The sequence below is a fragment of the Erithacus rubecula genome, assembly GCF_903797595.1.
Source record: "Erithacus rubecula genome assembly, chromosome: 14".
In the NCBI taxonomy this organism is placed as follows: Eukaryota; Metazoa; Chordata; class Aves; order Passeriformes; family Muscicapidae; genus Erithacus; species Erithacus rubecula.
In genome coordinates, this window is record NC_136666.1 from 8,400,264 (window position 1) to 8,420,481 (window position 20,218).

Here is a 20,218-nt window from a genome sequence, read left to right on the forward strand (position 1 = left end):
TAATTCTTAAACTAATCCTCATGTGCTCCAGCTTGGTGAATAATTTTCATTGTGGCACCATATAAAATGTTTTATTGAAGTACAGATAAATTAGATCTACCACACTTCCCTTGTGTAGAAGAAGTTGGTTTTCTGATCAAAGAAAGATACCAAGTTAGGTTGGCTTGATCTACTCTTGGTAAGTCTCTTTCATCTCTTAGATTTATTTTACCTGTTTTACAGTTTATCCTCAGGTCTCTTATGATTTTTTTCTCAGAATCTGTTCTAAAGCAATATATATCATTGGAGTCAGTCCACTGGGTCTGCACTTAGGCCCTACCTAGACAGTTGGAACTGGAGATTAGACTGAGAACATGCTCTGGGAATTCTGGAATCCTTTGAGGATGAATGAAGTTGTCTGCATGCAGTGTGGTTCACAGACCCCCCCAAAAAGCATTGTAAGATCCACATTTGCTGATTTATTGTCTGATAGGAGGTTTGCTGGCAGTGTTGTCTTTATGACAGCAGTGTAGCTCTGCTGAAATTCTTAGCAATGCTCATAAGCACCTACAACATAAAACAGATGCCTGGAAGAAATTCTGAGAACTCTTCTGCTTGGAGCCAGAGATACTCTGGTCATTCCTTCATTGCTCTGCCAGGTGATTGAGACATCACATTAGGCCTGTAAAATATAGGTATGAAGAGCAGTCTTTTTAAAGGCACATACTGGAGTGTGTGCTTTGGGAGATGCTCTGGGTGGAATTTGAACTTGAGTTAATGAGTTAGAGTTGTTTACTTTGTCCCAGGCTTTAAACTTGGTGAGAGGCTGAGTGATCAGTGGCTGTAGTGTTCCTTTTTTGAGCAGGCTGAATAGCTGGGGGATGACATTACTTCTCCACTATCTGAATGGTTGCTGTTCAGTTGGAGCTAAGTAATGAAAGCATGACTCTGCTTCCACTGGTGAGATTTTAGCTACTGATTTCCTGTTCTATCTGCATTTGAGTGCGTTTTCTTTGCAGTTTGTAAAGCTGTTGTTGAACTCTGACAGATTCATTATGAAAGAATGACTTTAGATAGAGATGTTGACCCAGTATCAGCAAGAACCAGCTCTTGAATCTTAGTCTCAGCTGCTTAAGACACACAATGAACAGGAGCTTGGTGACAAAAAAATATTTATTTTTTGCAGGATGATAATTGGCTCAGTATGGGATTTAATGCAATTTTATTTGGGGATTGGTTTGTAAAGAAATTACATTTTAAGGAATCCTTGCTCATGGAGGTTTTTGTAGCTGCATTTCTTTAATCAGCTCTGGACACTTGAAACTTCACAGCAGTAAGCCATGTTGGAAAAGGGATCTTGCTCCAGCAGAACATGACTGGAAAAGAAAGTCTTCTGTGAGGCAAATGATGGAGATTTTACCACATGTGGAAGGAACTTGCCTCCAGAAGTTGGGGAGCAAAGATGTCTCAGTTCAGCTTCTCAAGCTGCAAATGTTAGTGACCAGCTCCCAGTCAAACCAGTGCTGTGCTGGCTCAGGCAGGTTCACTTGCTTACCTGCACAATGAAATGACACAAAGTGCTCAGACATGTCTGTCCCTGCCTTTAGTCACTGAAAGGAGTCTCACTACAGAGCTTTAGCACCTTTCCTGCCAGTCCTCCTCTGACTGGGGCCTCTGCATACCTCTGCAATGCAAGATGTGGTTTCAATTAAAAGAAATTCAATTTTGTTTTCAGTTAAAGCTGGGAGGGAAGATGGGATGAAGCTTGTTTTGGGAAAATAGACAAAGGAGTGGGATTTTGCTGGAAATATCGATATTAATGTCCAGTTTGCTATGGAAGTTATCTGCTGATGCAGATAGAAGCACTTGTGTGTGGAGTGGGCATGTGTTAAGTCTCTGGAACAAAGAAAAAGCTCTGGGGCAGCAGTTTAAAGACTTGTTAGATCACTTTGTGGGTGTTGCTTTAAATTTTAATGGTCACTACAAATCAGTGTAACAGTAAAGCTAGAGGGCTAATGGTCTTTTAGAATAACTGAGTCAGCTGCAGAGGCTGGATCCTCTGTTGGTGTAAAACATTGCAGTTCTGTCAAAGTCCATCATAAACTGTCAGTTTGGACCATCTGGAAAGCCTGGTCCAGGAGACTGTGAAGATGAAGGTTACAAAAATTATTGAAGAAATTGACATTATTTCTCCATCTCTCTTCTTTCCCCAGGGCAGCCATTGGGGCTCTGGCAGCTCTGCTGAAATCAAGTAAGCTTTTTTCTTCGTATTCTTTCTGACTTTCCTTGCTGTGCTGTGCTGCTGGACATGATCCTGTTGAACCTCATTCTCCCTTGGTATTCCCTCATTCCTTTGTCCCAAAGAGCAATGCACAGGGAAAGGCAGTAGTGCAGGAGTTTCCTGTACCAGTTCTGATTTTTGGAGCACCCCCAACCCTGTGGGAGATGGTGCCCTGAATGCCCAGGGAGCCAGGCTGGACCCTTATTCTGAGTATTTAGAGATCACTGGTTTTCCTGGGGCTTGGTACCATAGGAGAAGTGGGGAATTTCTCCAGCCAGTGACAAATACTTATTGCCCTTCCCAATTTGTTGTTCCTTCCATGGAAAGGGAGAAGAGGGTGTAAATAACAGCAATGTTGTTTGGTTATGAATTGTAAAGTGATTTTAGGAAAAGGCATAATCTATTTTCTACTTTTCTACTTTTTCTTTTTTTTTTTTAATTATTATTTTTTAAAGGTACTGGAGCTGGAATTCAGGAAATGGTGCTGATACTGTAAAACTAAATAGAGCATCACTTACCAGAAGTCAGCCTGAACTGTGTTTTTAGGGTGATTTCTGCAGTTCTGAGTGGCCAAGAATCTATTCTAGTTTTCTCCTTGTCCTGTGGTTCAGGGCATGAGAAGCTCCAGGCTTTTGGAGCAGACTGCTGTGGTAGCTGCATACAAATGAGCAGGTTGTGTCTTTTGGGAAGTGTGGGTCAGGAGATGTGAGAAACAGCTCTGGTTTCTTGAGATAAATTCACCATGCTTGAAAAAGTGATGAATTCTTTTTTGAGGATTGCACCAGGACATCTTTCTTTTTCAGTTAACATATTTGTGAGCCTGGCCTCAGTGCATTGGAGTGATGCAGGGGTTCTTGCAAAGTTAAGAATCAAATCTGGTGAATACCATAGCACTTGAAAATTGCTTATGAAAACAGGGGTAAAGCTGCACACAGCAAAGCACCCAGAAGAACCTGAGCATGTTTTAGTTGGGATACAAACTAAATGGAAGGCAGGAATCCTGGAAAGTGATACAGTAGTGAAGTGGTGGACTGATTATGAGGAGTTTTTTTGAGATTTCCAGTAACCTGCTTGCTGGGAATGGTGGGAACATTGTATTTTTATGGTGCTGAAGGCTGTAAGAACATGGCCATTCTGGGGAGATACCTGTAGGTCTGTCCCTGAGTGTTTCAGCCCAAAGTGATCCAGGGCATCATGGCTATACACAGGGCTGTGCTGAAGGTTCAGTATCCCTTTTGCTTTTAGCAGAGCTGCAGTGAGAAAGCAGTTTTAAAGGGAGCAGGCAGATGGCAGTGTGTCTCCCTGATGGATGCAGAAACATCCATCTTCATCTCAGGCTTCCAGAAGCTATGCTTGAGGCTTTGTCCACCTGCAGAGCCATGGGCTGGCTCAAAACTGTTTGGCTTCTGAACAGAAGCTGATGCTAAATGCTCACTTATCAGGTGCATAACTGCAAGAAGCAAGATATTCCTGAAAAAGAGACATCAGCATAAGAAAAAATTACCAATCCAGATGGACCTGGGAAGTTGTTGCTGTTGTGTTTCAGACAGGGAAGTGTAAGATGGTCTAAAGAAATAAATGATGGAACACAACAAACTTGTGCTTCATCCACAACAGGGAAGAAATGCTTGGAAGCCCAGTGAGAGATGAGAGACCTTGGTTGTCCTGTCTCCCTGTATCCAGTGATTGCCACATGGTGATAATCAAAGAAATGGTGAATAATGGAGAAGTAGAAGTTTAAGTTCCTTCTAATGGCAGTGCTTCACCTTTCTGAGAAAGCTTCAGATTACTGATATGGAGAAGACATTTCTTGTCTGATCATCAGCTAGTCTCTCACTCCTGACTTCTCTTTGCAATATCCCAGAGTATTTTACCAATCCTTGCATGCTGCTCTCCCAGTGGCTGTTTGCCACTGCCATGCCCACATGCAGGCACCAAACAGCTCCCACTGAGTTCTTCCTCCATTGCCTGGCTGCTTTTTTAATATCTGTTATCTCTCCACCATGTTAACTCTGACTTTATAATAAGGCTGAACATTCTGATTGGTCAATATCTATAGTAGTGCTGAATTGCTGTGAGAGCATCAGGAGTATTTTTGTTCTTCTCTTTGGTGTTATAGACAAACTTTCCAGTGTTACTCATGTCTATTCTTCCATCTTCAATTTCTGGTTGTTCACTACAGGCCAGGGTGGGGAGGAGGAGGCAGATCCTGGCAGCTATAGATATACTGAGATGGGGGTCCCAGAGTGAACATGGGTTTTTTTCCAGTCTCTTTTGGCTTTGCTCTACTTCTCTGCACGTGTCTTCATATCTTGGTTCAGCTCTGTATTAAGGCCTGAGGAATTCATTGAGAAGCCTTCCTGTGTGTTTGAGACCCCAGGTGTGGAGGGGCTGGAGCCTGTTTAAGCAGTGCTCAGAGGTGTGGGATGCCTTCCAGGTGGGTCTATGGATTTAGTGAACCCAAACCCCAGAATAAACAGGCAAACCATCCCCAGTTTGGGATCAAACTGGACAGCTGCTATCCAAGCACAGACAAGCCCAAGCCAGGGTGCAGAGGCTGGAGGGGATGTGAGGGAGCAAGAGCCACACGGTGGCGATGTGATTATAGGGATCCCCACCGTGCCCAATCCAGTGTGTATTTTGGGTGAGTAATTTGTTTATCAGCAGGTTATTTTAATCTAATTTTGGTCGTGTTTGTTATTCCTGACTATCTGTGCTTCCCAGAATTACTGGCTTGCATGTCTTTAAGGAAATTAGCTCGAGCTGGTCTCAGAGGCATTGGCTGAGCGGATATTGAGGGAAAAGGCTGGAGAAATGGGCAGGGCCCCTGTGCAATGCTTGCCTGGTAAAATTGTAATGAGCAATTTAAAAAGACAGGTTGTGGTGACCTCCTGATGGTGCTTATTTCATCAAGACAATTCTGTGTGCTAACAGCAGTTACTGCTGATGGCCTTTCCCCTCTCTCTTTCTAAATCTTCCTCCTTTTGCTGTCTTTATCTTCTTGCCTTCTCCCACAGCCTTTCATCTCTCATATCCTACTCATTCCTCCCATCTTCCATCAACTAACCTTTATTTAACCCTTCACCCTCTTCTTTTTTTATTTTATTGAACCATAAGCATTGTATTTTGTGGCTGCTGGGATAAAATGATCACTGTCATTCTTTTCCTTTTATGTTGGCATCAAGGAGGGGCAACTAACTCTGAGGAAGAGAAAGTGATGTTCTAGCACAGAAGCAGATTAGGCCTGCACTCCCTACAGCTGAATCCCTAATGCTTGACAACAGATCTGTGAGGCAGGTCTTTGATCTGGAGTTGAAATACCCCATTATTAAACCATCCCAGTTCCTGTAGCCAACAGCACAATGTCTGGGATTTTCCTCATGCACCAAGTACCCATCTCTCATCATCACTTTAAGTCTTTGTTATCCATCTCTGGATTCAAACCCCAGTGTCAGTCTAGCTCTGAATCCATGATCACATCTTGTTGGGTATTGTGATCAGAGCTGAATTTTGCAGTTCCTTTCATGATTATCTAAACTGAGCATTGTGTCTGTCTTTTCTTCCTGAATTTCAGAATGCAAGCAGTCTTGATTCTATACTTTTATCTCTTTGAGAAGAGCCACTTTGTGGGAGAGAAAATAATTTTTCTGTGTCCTTTATATTCCCTTCCCCAAAACTCTTCACTCATAGACATATCCCAAACTGAAAGTAACTCAGTGCTCTAGAGAAAGATGTTGGCTTTATCTCCTGGGGCATGGCAACTTCTCGATGTTTAGCCTCTCAGGGTGGGTGTAGTGAAAACTAAGTGTTGAGGAGCTGCATTATTCTCTCTTGACATCCTTAATAATGATTGTTTACCTCCTTGTCTTGGCACGGGCAGTGTTTGTGCCTCCAGTGATGATCTGGCTTCAGCAAAGTGTCTGAATTTGAGGAGGTAGTCTTCCAAATTCTGGTGTCCTTATTAGAACTCTTTCAAACCACTTCAGTCAGAAAAATCACACTGCAGATTTTTGTGCAATTGTGTTTCTGTTTCAAATTTTATTTGGTTTTTTTTGATGAATTGCAACCAGAAGATACTGTGAAACTGAATCAAAGGAAAAAAGGGAAACTGTTTAGGGCAAAACTACAGGGCAGTCTTTTGGTTTCCAACACAATCTTAATATTACCTTCTGCTTGAGTGCCAGCACTTCATGTGGGACTCAGTTTCTTCATGGGGATAATTGATTTTGTTTCCATAGAGAGCCCTTGTGCTTTTCTCTGCAAAAATGGCCTCTCAATGGCCAAATAAAACAGCTGTGTTCTCTTTGCTGCAGGAGATAGCTTGCATTTTTCATTTCCTAGAGCAGAGTGGGGAAGTTGGAGTTTTTCTTATTCCTTTCACTGCTTTAGGGGCCATAGGGTTAATTTAGCAGAGTATTCTTATCTCCAAGCTGTAGCAATGTATGTTCTTGGCATAATGAATCAGCTGAGTGGCATCAACAAAGAGATTTAAGCAGATAGACAGAAAGATAAATATCTCTTTGTTCTGCAGTGCATTGCTCATCATATTTCAGGTTGACTGTAATTCAGTTTTGTGATTGAATACACTGCATGTTTTCCAGTGGTACCCCTGTTCTTGGCAAACACTTCAAAGGGGAATGGATGGCAAAGAGGGCTTCAGAAATGTCCATACTAGCACTGGTGGTTGTGAGGCTTTCATCTACTAAACTGAAAACCTGACTTTAGGCCCCCCACCACAGAATGAAAATTCATTCAAAACTGGAGATTTCCTTCTAGTGAGCTGCCCTAGCTAATTTGGATGCAACTTTAACCATTTGAGGCTGGAGATACATGTCAGATGTTCCTGGTGAACTGCACAGGTGATTCAGGAACCATGTTCTGAGCTGCAGTGCTCCAACTTTCACTGATGAGCAGCCACAAATGGAGGGGCAGGTCTAGAAATGTGGGAAACTAAGAAGGCATGGGATGTTTTCTTCTCCTCTCAGTCTCATCAGGCAGAAGGGGAACTCTTTCAAAGAAAATAGGATTCCAGGGGCATTTTTGGGATGGTGGTGAAGACAGTGCTCCCCTGTCAGAGATGGCAGAATAAGATTAGGAATAGAGACTGTCACAGGGGAAGAGTCAGGGATTGCTCAGACAGATCTGACCCAGTAGTTAGTTTAGTTCTAATCAATAAACATGGGTATGTAAAATATTTAAGTACAGATGAATTGAAGGGCAATACTCTATTTACTGCCCTTAAGGTTAGAATGGGGTACACAGATGATCATATAAGTTTACTATATGTCTTGAATGTCACACACATGGAAAAAATGTCACTTACCAATCCTTCTATGTCAGGCAAGGGATCCCTCAGCATTGAGGGGCAACCTTGAGAGCTGTCCCTGCTCAGGGGAGGTCAGTGCCACACATCCAGCTGCCACAGAGGGAGAGTTCATATGATGGCTGCAGATATTTATAGCTTGGAGTGGTTGATGTGTAATCAGATTTCTGCTGTTAATACAGCTTTGGCCACTGATCAGCCCAGTCTTTAGCTAAAATAGGGTTTTTGTGGGTTTGGTGCTGAATTCCCACTGATGGCCTCACAAGATAGGAATCCCTTCAGTTCACTCAAAATAGGAAGCATCATCCCTGGGCAGCTGTGAAAGCTGTGTGGTAGGAAAACTTCCATTTCCACTGGCCACTGACCATAGCCAGGGAGAAGGAGAGGGTTTAACTAAAGAATATCAGGAGGAGGGTCAAAAGACAGGACATTTTGCCACTTACCACACAGATCATACACACTCACTGCAGGAGGGGTGATTCTTGCTGCCTACAAATCTGTGCAGTGCTGCTTGTACCTGTATGATTCATTTCCACCATCTGTATTTGTGCCAAAATATAGATAGATACCCATGCTGGTGCATCCCTAGATGGAGAGACCAACAGACACAGACAGGTGGGGAGGCCTCCTTTTTCCATTCTGCCTTCTGGAGATCTTGGCATACTTCCTCTTTCATTTATTCACTACTTTATTGACTATAAAACTGAAAAAATGGAAGAAAAAATAAAGAAAAACACTGACAGCACAGGAGAGCAGAGGAGAATCAATGAAATCAGACAGGAGAAACAAAATGAATGTGTTTTTTGCCCCTTCAGCAATTAATTCTCATTGCTTATGATCAAAGGGTTCAGGAAACAGTAGTCCTGCCTCTCCATCTCTTTCTCACAGAATAGAGTATCTCAGCTTTATTTTGAAGAGACTGTTTTGATCTTGAAGGTAGTAAGTACTACAGAAAACATGTGAGGAAACAGCAAAATTATTCTGCTCACCTTCCTCCATGCTTTTCAAGGAGTATTAAATCTAAAGCATAGGACAGTTGTGTGTTCTGCTCCCTATGGAGTTGAGATTCAAATGTGGAAATCTGTCTTAAAAGATCACAAACACCCTTTGAGGGAATGTTTTTTTCCAATAAATTCCCCAAGAAGCTCTACACACAGTGCTTCCCAGTTTTTCCCTCTTCCTATTGACATTGACACAGAAAGCTTAGACTTCAAGCTCTGAGTGCTAGAGGCTATAAACCCTAGATCTAGTCCAATTTAATCTGTCCCTGAACAGCTCAGGGAGGCTCTGAGTCTGATCTAAATTGTCCCTACCTTATGCTCCCCAGCTCTCTTCTTCTTGTCATGTTTTATACTCTTATTGACTTTTACAGAGCTTCTTGAGTAATTCTTCAAGGAAGATTGACTGATTTAAGGGGTTAGTCATGCTGCAGGTTAGTAAACATGACAGCTGGTTGAGGATTAACAGGAAATCATGAATAAAATCATTGGGATTGATAAGGGATTCTCAGGCAATTAAAGTTTTCTCTCAGAGAGTCAAATAGAAAACAGAAATACGGAGTGAAGGTCAGAGGAGGAGGGTGACCTTCTCCATGCTGACAGCCACTGAGCCTCAGAATTCAGAGTTGGTGTAGGTGGTTACCAGCAAGGGCAGGCAGTGCTGGAGAGCTGCAGGCCAAGCTATGGGAGCCTGGGCAGAGCTGTGTGGGACTGGAATTGCTGTGGGAGCAGCAGCTCAGAGCAGGGGCATGGCAGCAGGGTGGGGAGGAGATGCAGAGCAGCATTAAAATGAGTTGGCAGCCTGGGCTGGGGGTGCTGGTTGGTGCCACTGGTGCAGGAAATTGCAGGACCAGGCCAGGTAGCAGAAAACCCTCCAATCCCTCCTCCAGGTAAGGGATTGCTAATGTACTGCACAGAGACTGAGATGACTTCAGGTGACTTCTTTCCCTTTTCCAATATCTCCATCTGCTTCATCACTGGGATTGAGGTTTGCTGCCCATCCTGCTTCCTGCTTATTCCTTCTGTGCCTCCTCTAGTTGCTGATTTTCTTCAGGCAGCATCTCTCCCTTCTCCTGTCCTGATCCAGGTGTGAAGGCTCTGGCCCTTTCTAATGAATTGGGAATGGGTTGGAGCCCAGCAGCTCTGGAGCAGCAGCACCAGGAGCCATCTGCTGGGAGCTGCAAGGGATGCTTGGCATTCAGAGAGCTCAGCTCCTGCCCTGCTCATGCTGCCTGGCCCCAGGGATTGCTGAGCTTCTGACAGCTTTTCATGTGTGCCACAGCAAGGAGTGGCAGGAGCAGTCAGGAAAATTTAGGCAGGGTTGGTTTAAAGGGAGGGAGCCTGAGTTGGGTATGGTTTAATGTTTGTCCTGAGAACCAGGGTGAAGGGATGTGTTTTAGAAACTCAGCAGAATTTGTATTGTATCATAAGCTTTATCATCTTCTCCTTTCAGTCTGATATCCTGGAGCTACATGATTAAGGGGGTATTGTAGATGTCCTTTTATATTTTTAATTTTTTTTTTTTGTTATTTTCTTGCCCATGCAGTAAAGCCTTTAAACATTATCTGAATGTGACCTTTAAAATATTGGAGCCAGAAAGCAACAGAAAAGAAGCCCAAACTGCTATTGCTTATGCTGTTTTGTTAATTTTTAAAAATTGTGGGTTTCCAGAATCACTTGATTCATGGCTTTCATTATGCAGGTATTTGTGGGAATACATTTAGAAGTTAAACATAATTTCTCTGGCTGTGACAGGACTGTACAGCCACAAGGTTTTTGAATTTGTTGATCTCAGCAAGGTGTTCTCTCAGCACTGAAGTGCTATGTGGAGATTTTCTGCTGTTGGCTTGTCTTTATTCAGCTTTTCTCACTCCTCAGGAGCTTTGGTATTTTCAGGAAATCTTGTGGTGCTGTAACTGGAATTAGGTTTATTAGCACTTGGAAGGAGATACAGACTTATGGTTTGGTTCATCTGGAGAGTTCCTGTTTCCAGACAGGACACTGTTGTGGTTTGTTTTTTTTTTTCATGTATTGTTCCAAGAACATAGGGCATGTTCAGCAAACAACATTTTAAATATTAAAAAAAAGGTTAAAAAAATTTGTTTTTTAAACTGAGACTATTAAGCGAGTGTTCAAGTCTGAGTTCAAGCACTGAGTAGCCACAATGACCAAACAGGAAGGAGTTTAATGTTAATTTTCTCTCCTTTGCAGAGTCCAACAGCCGCCGGGCAGTGAACAGAGGCTACCTGGGTGAATTGCTGAGGCTCTACCAAGACTGGCATCACAATGATGTCTCCAACAACTACATTTACATTCGTAGGGGCCTCCTGCTCTGCCTTAAATACATCACCAACATCCAGCTGGGCAGGGAGACTTTCCTTGGCTCTAGGGGAATGGAGATTCTCTTCACAAGCGTGCAGGTAAATGGTGCTTTTTGTGTTTAAATGAGGTGATTTGGGGGTTAGGGCTGGGTTCTACATCCCAGGAAATTTCCCAGGAAATTCCATCGTTATATAAATTCAGGATAGGACACATGAATGAAAAAAAACTGATAAAATGAAGAACTAATGATTTCCTACACAGTTAGTACTTTGGAAAATCTTAATTCCTATGAGACACACGGGAATTCTAGTTCATGCTTTTAGTGTTTTTTTTCTCTTTCCTTATGCATCCTGCTGCCTGCTTGGACAACTTCTCCTGAAGAATAATGCACTATCTCTGTAAGGGAATGGCTTGGGTCTTTTGTGAGATTTTTCTTTGCAATATCCAGATGATTCCACTCAAGCAACCCTTTAAACAAAATGCTCATTTAGCCAAGCCTTTCCTAATGAGAAACACTCAACAGTTTTTTAGGAGGTGAAATTTAAATCTTATGAAATACTAATGTGAGTTCAAGAAAGATGCCATGGTCCTGTGGATGGGATGCCTATAAGGATGGAAAAGGCAGGTACAGAAAAGTGTGAGTTTCCTCAGCTCCTCAGCAAAATGCTTCCTTAGCTTGCTTTGAACTTAGAGAAAATCACCAGTGTGATTCCATAGGAGTGTTTCCATTGTCATTCTTACTGGCTATGCATTATCTCACTCTAGAGCCATCAGAAAGAAAAAAACTGTCTCCTTCTCCCTTAAAAAAATCAATTGCCTTATGATTCAGTGTATTTTTCTTCCCGTTTTCCATCACTGTCATGAAGGATTTTTCTGTGAGTCATTTCTTACCACCACTGTACGGGAGACTTCTGGAATTTTTTTCACTTCACTTTCCTCATGAAGAGTTGACCTTTCCTTCAGGTAGGATGAGGTGGCCAGAGCCAGCAAATCCCAAAGGATTATGGCCTCTGCTAATGAGAAGTGCCTGGTCTGAAGAGACGTGAGTAGGGTGGATGGGAAGAGCTGCTCCAGGGTGGATGTTGGCTCATTCCCTCTGCAGAGCCTTCCACAGCCCATGGAGCTTTCTGAGCTAACACCTCCTGATAGCTCAGCCTGGGAGCAACTCCATGGGAACTGCAAACGTGGGGTGACCTTGGGTGAACAAACAGGAAATGACATACCAAGGCTCCAGTGAACACTGCTGATGCTGATCCTTCCAAAGGTCAGAAGTGGAGTGGAAATGACAGCTTCAGGGCCTCCAGGTTGCTTTTTTTTTTTTTTTTTTTTTTTTTTTTCTCTTCCCCAGTGTGTTATTAGGGAGACCTTGGACAAGGGATAGCCAAGGTTGATATATTCAGAACTCAATATTCTCTCACTGCTTCTTTGGGATGTTGTCAGTCTTGCAGTGTCTGTCCAAGACATGAAGTGTTGGCAGGAGTCTGGCAGCCCTAGGAGGTCTCACTCGTGCTCTTCCCTACTCTAACCTGAGGTAGAGGCTGCTGTGCCATGAAAATATTCATAATTTTCATGATGGGAAGATGGGAAATTCTGTCTCCTGACATGGACAACAGGCTGTAGCAAGACAGAAAGAGATGAAGGCAGGAGAAGACAAACAGCTCCTGACTGGGAAAGCAATGACTCTGTGTGTGGACAGTATTTAGTGCCTTTAGGGAATGCTCTGGCTGTGGTGATTAACCTAGACCAAACTCTGAGTAACTAATGAGGTTTTTAAGGTGTTGAAGTCTAACTAGAAAAGTTATAAAACTTTTTGAGCTCTTTTCTTTTTTTCTAATACAGACATATTTATTGAAATGAAAACCATTTTGCCAAGATGGATTTGTTTTAAACTCCAGTGGAAATTCAATTTACAAGGCTGGTTTTCAGTTGAAACCTCTCTGGCTGCCTATTGTCTGGGCTGATGGACAGATGAAATACCTGAGCTTTTAATAGTCCTTAAGCTTATTTCTTTACAGGAGGAGCCAGTAGTTCAAAAACTGTCCCCTCACATAGATTAGGAGTGACTGCTGCTCTGTTTGAGAAGAGTTTAGAGATATTTTGGGGGAATTTAGAGATACTTGGAATTCTACTTCTACCTGGAATAAAAAATAATTTTAGATAATGAAATCATTAATGGAAAGGAAGTACTTTCTGTTCCCATTGCCTCTTCCTAGCTGCACTTAGATTTTCCTGACAGTTAAATGGTATATTCACATTAGCACTGTCTGGTTTTGTGTGTAGTGTCAGAGCTGCCTACTCTGAGACAAGAAAACAGGTTTGTGTGTGCTTTAGGAGAGACTGCTACATGGAACGTTATCTTGATATTTTATCACTTTTCCATCTGGTTTCTTAAACTTGCCTTGTTTCTCTTCAGCCTTCCCACTCTAGGATAACATTATCCTGTATTCCACTCTGTCTGCCAGTAGGAGCATCCATCAGCATCACTATCTTTTGTCTTACTGTCATATTGAAACCTCCTTTTTTTCTCTATATATCACATACCATAATATCTGTTCTATTCCTATTTCAGTGGAGAAAAGATTGAGTGTGGAGATTAAAAAGCAGATCTGAATCTAGGTTAGCTTTACATGAGTTTTCTGAGCTAAGGATTTACTCTTTCCTCATTCACTATATTCCACCACAAAAATAAATGGGATAACTTACACACAGAGCAGTCTCCTGTCTGCTTCCCAGGTGTCAGTAAACAGGACTTTTCCAACACACTGATGTAATAATTTTCAGTCATTTGTAAACAGTGTTACCTTAGAATCTGAGAGCACTTTATGAGCAGTAATGAAAACAGTCCCACATATTCCCTCTAAGGCTTGTTTGCACTTGTGAGCTAATTTGCTGTACAGAAAAATATGACTTTCAAATAGCATCATTGAATAACTCCATGTGTTGAAGTTCATTGTCTGGAGGAACATGCCTTGTACTTGACTATTTAAATTCACTTGGCAATGAATTAGGATGGTTGTCCCAAGGCAGGCAATTAAACAGTCCTGTGTTCACTGTTTTAGCAAAAACAGATCAGTTTTAGTAAACTAAACTAGTAGACTGTTAAGAATATTAGCCTGTTCCCACATGTAGGCAAACTTTCCTAATCTTTCCTTTAATAACAAGCAAGCAAAGGCAACCATATGAAGGAGTGAATGAATTGAAACAGAAACAGGAACCGTTCTCCTTGGTGTTTGCTCTACCCATAATAAGACTTTCCTCAGAGATGCTTTCATAATTTTCTTTTCTCTCCCCCTATTTCCAAACAACCAGAGAACTAGAAATGCATATTAAAATTCTTGTAGTGAGTCTTGTAAGCATGTCAGCTTTAGATGATTTTTTTCTATCCTCCCTACAGGAATCCTGGTTAATCCCACTGAATCTTATAATGCTGCTCAATCATACATGAGAAAACAGAGTAGAATCCTCTACAACCAAAAGAACCTCAATGCAGCCATTTTCCTGTTCCTGATTATTATAAAGGACTTCATAATGACAGAATCATTTAGATTGGGAAAGACCTTTAAGATTGAATCCAGTCATTAACCCAGAACTCTCAAGTCCACCACTAAACAGTGTCACCTTTTCCTACAAGGAGATCAGATTAGTCAGGCAGGACATGTGTTCCAATGGCCATTTTATGTTCTTTTGGCCTTCTGCCTGGTTCTGCTGAATGTTTGGGTTGTCTGGTTGTTTTTGTTTTTTTTTTTTTTGTCCAGCCCAAATCCTGACTATAGGCTGTCAGACAATGGCACAAAGTATTTGTTCTTGGTTGTTCCATTTTATCTCTGCCACAGGGATGCACAGTTATGAAATAGTAGTAGAATGTATTACAATATTGCTCTTTTGCCTTATAGCACATTCGTGCTGCTTATTTAAGTTGCATTCCTGTTCTGATGAGCATAGTCTTAGTTCCAAACCAATGAAGAAAACATGCTGAGAGGCAGAGTGAAAATTGTGAATTTGGGTAGGAGGGCTGGGTTTTCTGAGAATTGCACCAATTGGTTTGGAACAATTTTGCTTTTGGGGAGCACTATCGTTTCTTTATCCAAACTCCCTGACTCTTTTATATTGAAGACATACACTGTGATGTATGAAGACTTACATCACTTCTATGATGTCCCAGGGGGTCTTTGCTTTAGTTCTGTGGGGATTTTGGTTTTTTTATTTCCAACAAAGTCTGAGAAGCTCACTTGCAAAACAGTACAACAAAAAAAAATACAAAATATTCTATCTTCAAAGTATACCTGGGATCTAAAAAATCCTTATATGTCTATTTTTTCTTCTCTGGACTGTAGCAGCAGAAATTGTGTGATACTGCAGTTACTGATTATTTTATGATAAAGTAATATACAGTGATCTTTCAGAATAACTCTTGGGTCTAATGCTTTAACCAGAGAGTAGAGTGCAGTGGGAGTGCTCTCTTTGAGAATATATTGTGTACCATGAACACACTGAAATCATGTTGTTAGCTGTGTTAATCTCTGTGAGTTTTGGCATTATGACTCTGGGTGCAGTGGTGCTGAGGGAGCAGAAGCACAGATTTTGGCATGTTTTGGCAGCCAAAATCTTACACACACGGGCTCCACAAAGCTTTTTTAAATCCATATTAAAAAACATATTGCTTCAGTGCTACCATTACCTGTGTTATCTTCCTTTAATGTACCCTGACTGCAATGATTTGGAGCAGAGCTCAGAGATGCTGTGAATCCCAAATGACATGTAGGGATGGAAATCCCCTGAAGTCCATTCTAGCCTGCATGTCTGTAAGAGATGGGCTGCAAGAACTCAAGTTTCAGACTGCAGAACTTGCTGTTCCAGTTATATTTCTTCAATGATAAAAAAGAAGGGGAAATAATGTGAACGATATGAAGCAATGTGTCCAGCACTTTCATGTGATTTTGGGGTACAATCACAGTGCAGTTTCCTTGATTTGTGAATATCCTAGAATTTAAGAAATACTTGAGAAGGAGTATTGAAAAATGTTAACTGGACAAGATTATTGCAAGAGTAAACCTGTAGGTCTTATAGGACTGGAAAACCAAGATTATGACTTTTTGTTGTAGTTTATGGGTGTGAATCATGAGTGGTAAAGGGAATTATGTTTTTACCAGAAGAGTGGCTCTGCTTTGGGGGGTGATGTGTGACAGGGAGGACTGCTGTAAGAAGCTGTTTTTAATGTAGTTCTTCTTTGTTTCCTAGGACTGTTTGTCTTGTAAAAATCTGGATCCTATCATAACTACTGCAACTCATATTCTGAGGAAGTGCTACCCCAAGGAGCATCTGCCTGTGGTGACTGTCAGGAGTTCCTACTCCTTCCCTCTTCCTGGGAATGCCAGTGCTGAACCTCCATGTGAGGGATCTGAAGGTAAATGTCTAAAGGGTGAGTTCAAAAGGAGCATGACATGAGAATTAAGTGTGGGATCTGGGGAAGGGAGACTTGGCATAATCCTGAGATTTATAGATAAAATTAATCTGATAACCTACAGTGTCACTCAATAGGGAAGAAATTACTCCCAGGTCTTCTTGAAGCTGTGAGAGTCTGTTTGGAGAATAAATGAGAGAAGACAGAAAGAAGTAAGGAAAAGGGAAAAAATTTCTTCTGTTATCCAAAAAATAGTGGAACAGAGTGGGTATTGCTCCTCAGTAACAGACAGAGACATGATTGTGCATTGGCTGCTTGGGGGGTAAGAACTGCCCTGCAGCCTTTTCAGTAAAGAATTGCAAGAATTATGATCCTTTTCCTTTCCTAAAGTAAAAGCAGATAGCAGTCATGCTGCATGAGTAAAAGATGGGAGCTCTTGCTGGAAAGCAGAACTCGAGCACAGGCAGGAGAGCTGCTCTGCAGAAAAGGCTCCATGATACACAGAAGCAATTTTTGCTACATTCAATTTCGTGTGGATGATGCTGAAATACTGTAACAATCATAGCAGTAAAACACCCTAATCTAGATAATACAGATTAAGAGCATCCTGTAATATCATTGCAGCCAAGCAGAAAATCTCTGCATTGCTTTGCAAAATGAGTTGGATCCATATCATGGGGACATTTGTCATGGCTTTGAAAGGCAGCACTGGAGTCCAAGAGAACAGAGCTCTAAAAACTGGGTGAATTAGTGCCAAATTCATTTGTATGAGATTAACAAATGGGATTTGTTTTAATCAGGGTTGTGGTGGGTTGTGGACTGTGTGGCACACGTAGAAGAATTTACATGTATTTCTCTGCAGGGTATGAGTGGGATATTAGGTTAAACACCTTTGTCTCTGCCTCCTTCCTACTTCTGCAGGTGACAGTGAAAGTGAAGGAGAGGAAGAGGCTGAAAAAGACTGGGATAATGAGGATGTGGAGAGCAAAGAGGAAGTAGGTATACGAGCATAGTTCCCATAATTATCTACATACTGGAAAATAAAATTTCCATTGTCCATTTTGATACCCTGAAACACTATCTCAGTAGAGAGTGCAGATGTGCATGTGGTCCCATGTGAACACACTAGATGGGTAATAGGAGGATTCTTGAAAGAAGGAAAGGAGAATGCACTGACTTTCACTGAAAAGTGCCCTGCTTTTATTGTATTAATTTTCATGCTTGTCACCCAGGGTGGAGTGGGTTTGGTGGCTTCTCTGTTCCTGCAGAGACTGCCCAGAATCACATCCACAATCAGGGATAAATGGTGGGTCTTTGATCCACTAGGCATGTGCCAGGAAAATGGCACTTAGGGAAAATTGATTTATCATCTAGGAAAGGCTAACCCTTTCTTTATTCCCATACCAGTGCAGATTTAGGCCGTGCACCTACCCTAAGGAAAAGGTTGGTTCTTTTAAGCCACAGCTGGTGCATTTGAACCTACATGCCTTCTTTATTTGCTGCTGTGCATAGACAAATAATACAATTAATTATTCAATATCTCTCTGAATTCTCCCTTTGCACTCTCCCTGCAGTGACCTAACTGGCAAAAAGAACTTCTACCAGCTGAAGATGAGGGTGCAAACTTTTTTGTTGTGAAAATACAAACAAGCTTATATGCAAATGTGAAGCAGTGAATACTGCTAATAAGTCTTGTCCACATAAAGAGGCTTGGGAAAGCAAATTAAAGAACTGAAGTTGCAAATACAGTCTAATTAGAAATGATTGAGACCTTCTGTGAAAGGGGATTCTCATTACTTGTCCTGTCTTTTTCTCCTCAAATATTAAACTGATGTTACCCAGTGAAAAAAAGGAAGTTAACCCCCCCACATTATCTGAGTGTCCTAACTTGCCCCTGTCTGGCTGTCTTTATCTGAATATTAGAACTCGTCAAGATGCTCATTAGGAATAAGGCTGATAGTGGATTTATCTCCTTCTTTAATTAGTTATTCATTCAGTAACAGCTCCACTATGCTTCTGAACTATTTCATTATTCATAAGGATTTACCAAGTAGATGTAAGCAGTTTTGGGGTTGTTATTTTTTTTTTTTTCTAATTTTGCCTAAGAGCTTATTCTGAATATGAGTTTTAAATACTGTTTGTCTGGTTTACTGGCCATATATCTCCTGTAAAAAACCTTGCTAAAGGGAAAGCAAGCAGGGAATGGATAATGAACTTTCAGCTTATCCCTTTTTTTTTCTGTATAAGATCTTTTGCAGAGTGTTTGCTGGTATTGATGTGATTTACAAACATTTTCACAGCTACATAACACATCTATGCATGCTAGCAACACCAACCAAACTGAAACTTGGCTCTACCCTTCCATCAGGAACTGTTCAGAGAGTTCTATGAAAATAAAAATCACCACATCTATTATTTCCCATCTGAAATTCGAAGCTTCTTATGTATTAGTGTGCTCTCATTGGAAAATCCTTTTCCACCATCCTCATGCTCCTGGCAGGTCGTCATTGCTTTTTCATCTCTGCCCAAACAGCACTTCAGACTCTGCTTTTTGACCCAAGTGTGGCTCATGGTTTGAAATGCCATGGGCACTGCTGCATTCAGGCAAATTTACTTTTTTTTTGTTTCATAACAGCTTTGGAAATGAATCTGTTTGTCAGGAGCAAATAATTACTTCGATGGCATTTGGTGAGACACAGACACATTGAATTATTTGAATAATGCTGTAATGTAATGCCCAGTCATCAATGCCATGTCTCCATCCTTTCCTCTTGTTCCAACTTTTCCTGTTTGTTTTATGTTTGGTTGGGGTTTTTTGTTTTATGTAATAGTCAAATGCTGGACACAGCTTGGCTTTGGTTCTCACATCTGATATGGGTGAGGCTGCACATTATTGCAGAGCAGCCTTTGACTGTGAAAGTTTCAGATACTGTTTTTATCCTCAATTCACTGATGGTTGAGATCATCTCATGGGGCAAGTGCAATACACGTGCTGTTCTGATTCTGCTTTTGTAGGATTGTGACTTGGAGACTGATGTGAATAAATTGAGGTCAAGGCCAGTGCTTGACCGGCCAGAACAAGAGCTTGAGAAGTATGAAGCTCTGTGTGCAGAACTTTCCCAGAATTTTCAGGTATGATTGTAGTGCAATTTCCTTTATTTGTGAATGTTCCAGAATTTAAGAAATACTTGAAAGGGAGTATTGACAAATAATAGCTAGACAAGGCTATTTCAAAAGTGAATCTCTAAGTCTTACAGGACTGGAAAGCCAAAGATTATGACTTCTGCTGTAGTTTATTGGTGTGAATCATGAGTGATAAAAGGAATGATGTTTGATGCACATTTGTCTGGGTGTAGATTAAGTAAGCACTGTTGAATCAATTGCCACATGAGAAATCTGTCAGATAATTTGTATCCTTGCTGGCAATTTCAACAGCAATATCAAAATCAGAATGAGATGTGAAAAGTAAATACTGTCAGCTAGTGGTTTGAAGGAAGAGGAGATTGCACTGAATGAAATGAACAGTTCAAATAATTTTTTGTAGTGGTGCTTGGGACAAGAAAATAAGGAATATGGCACTCATTACACGTTTTGGAATTTAGGAGAGCTGAAAAGCCTGTTTCAAATATGAATCTGAAAAAGATTGCTGGGTTAATGTATCTCCTGTATGCACAATATTGTGACCATGAATAGCCAAATGGAATTAAATCATAATCCTGCATGAAGGTAGTTTTGCATGACAGATTGGCCACCTTTACCTTCCTGTAACATTTATATCTTTGAAAAAATGCCTTGCAAAATACCTTCCCTTTTTTGTTTGAATGATTGGTTTTGGTTGAGTCATCTGGGCGAATCATCTCCATCAGATCCTTTTGGTTTCTGAGGATTTCTGTTGAAACAGCTTTGTGGATAGA

At 41.3% G+C, this 20,218-nt stretch overlaps 1 protein-coding gene across 1 annotated transcript in view; it reads left to right on the plus strand.

The window, feature by feature from the left end:
- The window catches only part of AGBL1 (AGBL carboxypeptidase 1), a 264,251-nt gene that overhangs the window by 42,791 nt on the left and 201,242 nt on the right, over positions 1-20,218 (plus strand). Inside the window, 5 exon segments of the mRNA XM_079318217.1 lie at positions 2,193-2,230; positions 10,793-11,001; positions 16,142-16,307; positions 17,226-17,299; positions 19,320-19,436. Coding sequence (XP_079174343.1) covers positions 2,193-2,230; positions 10,793-11,001; positions 16,142-16,307; positions 17,226-17,299; positions 19,320-19,436 — 604 coding nt within the window.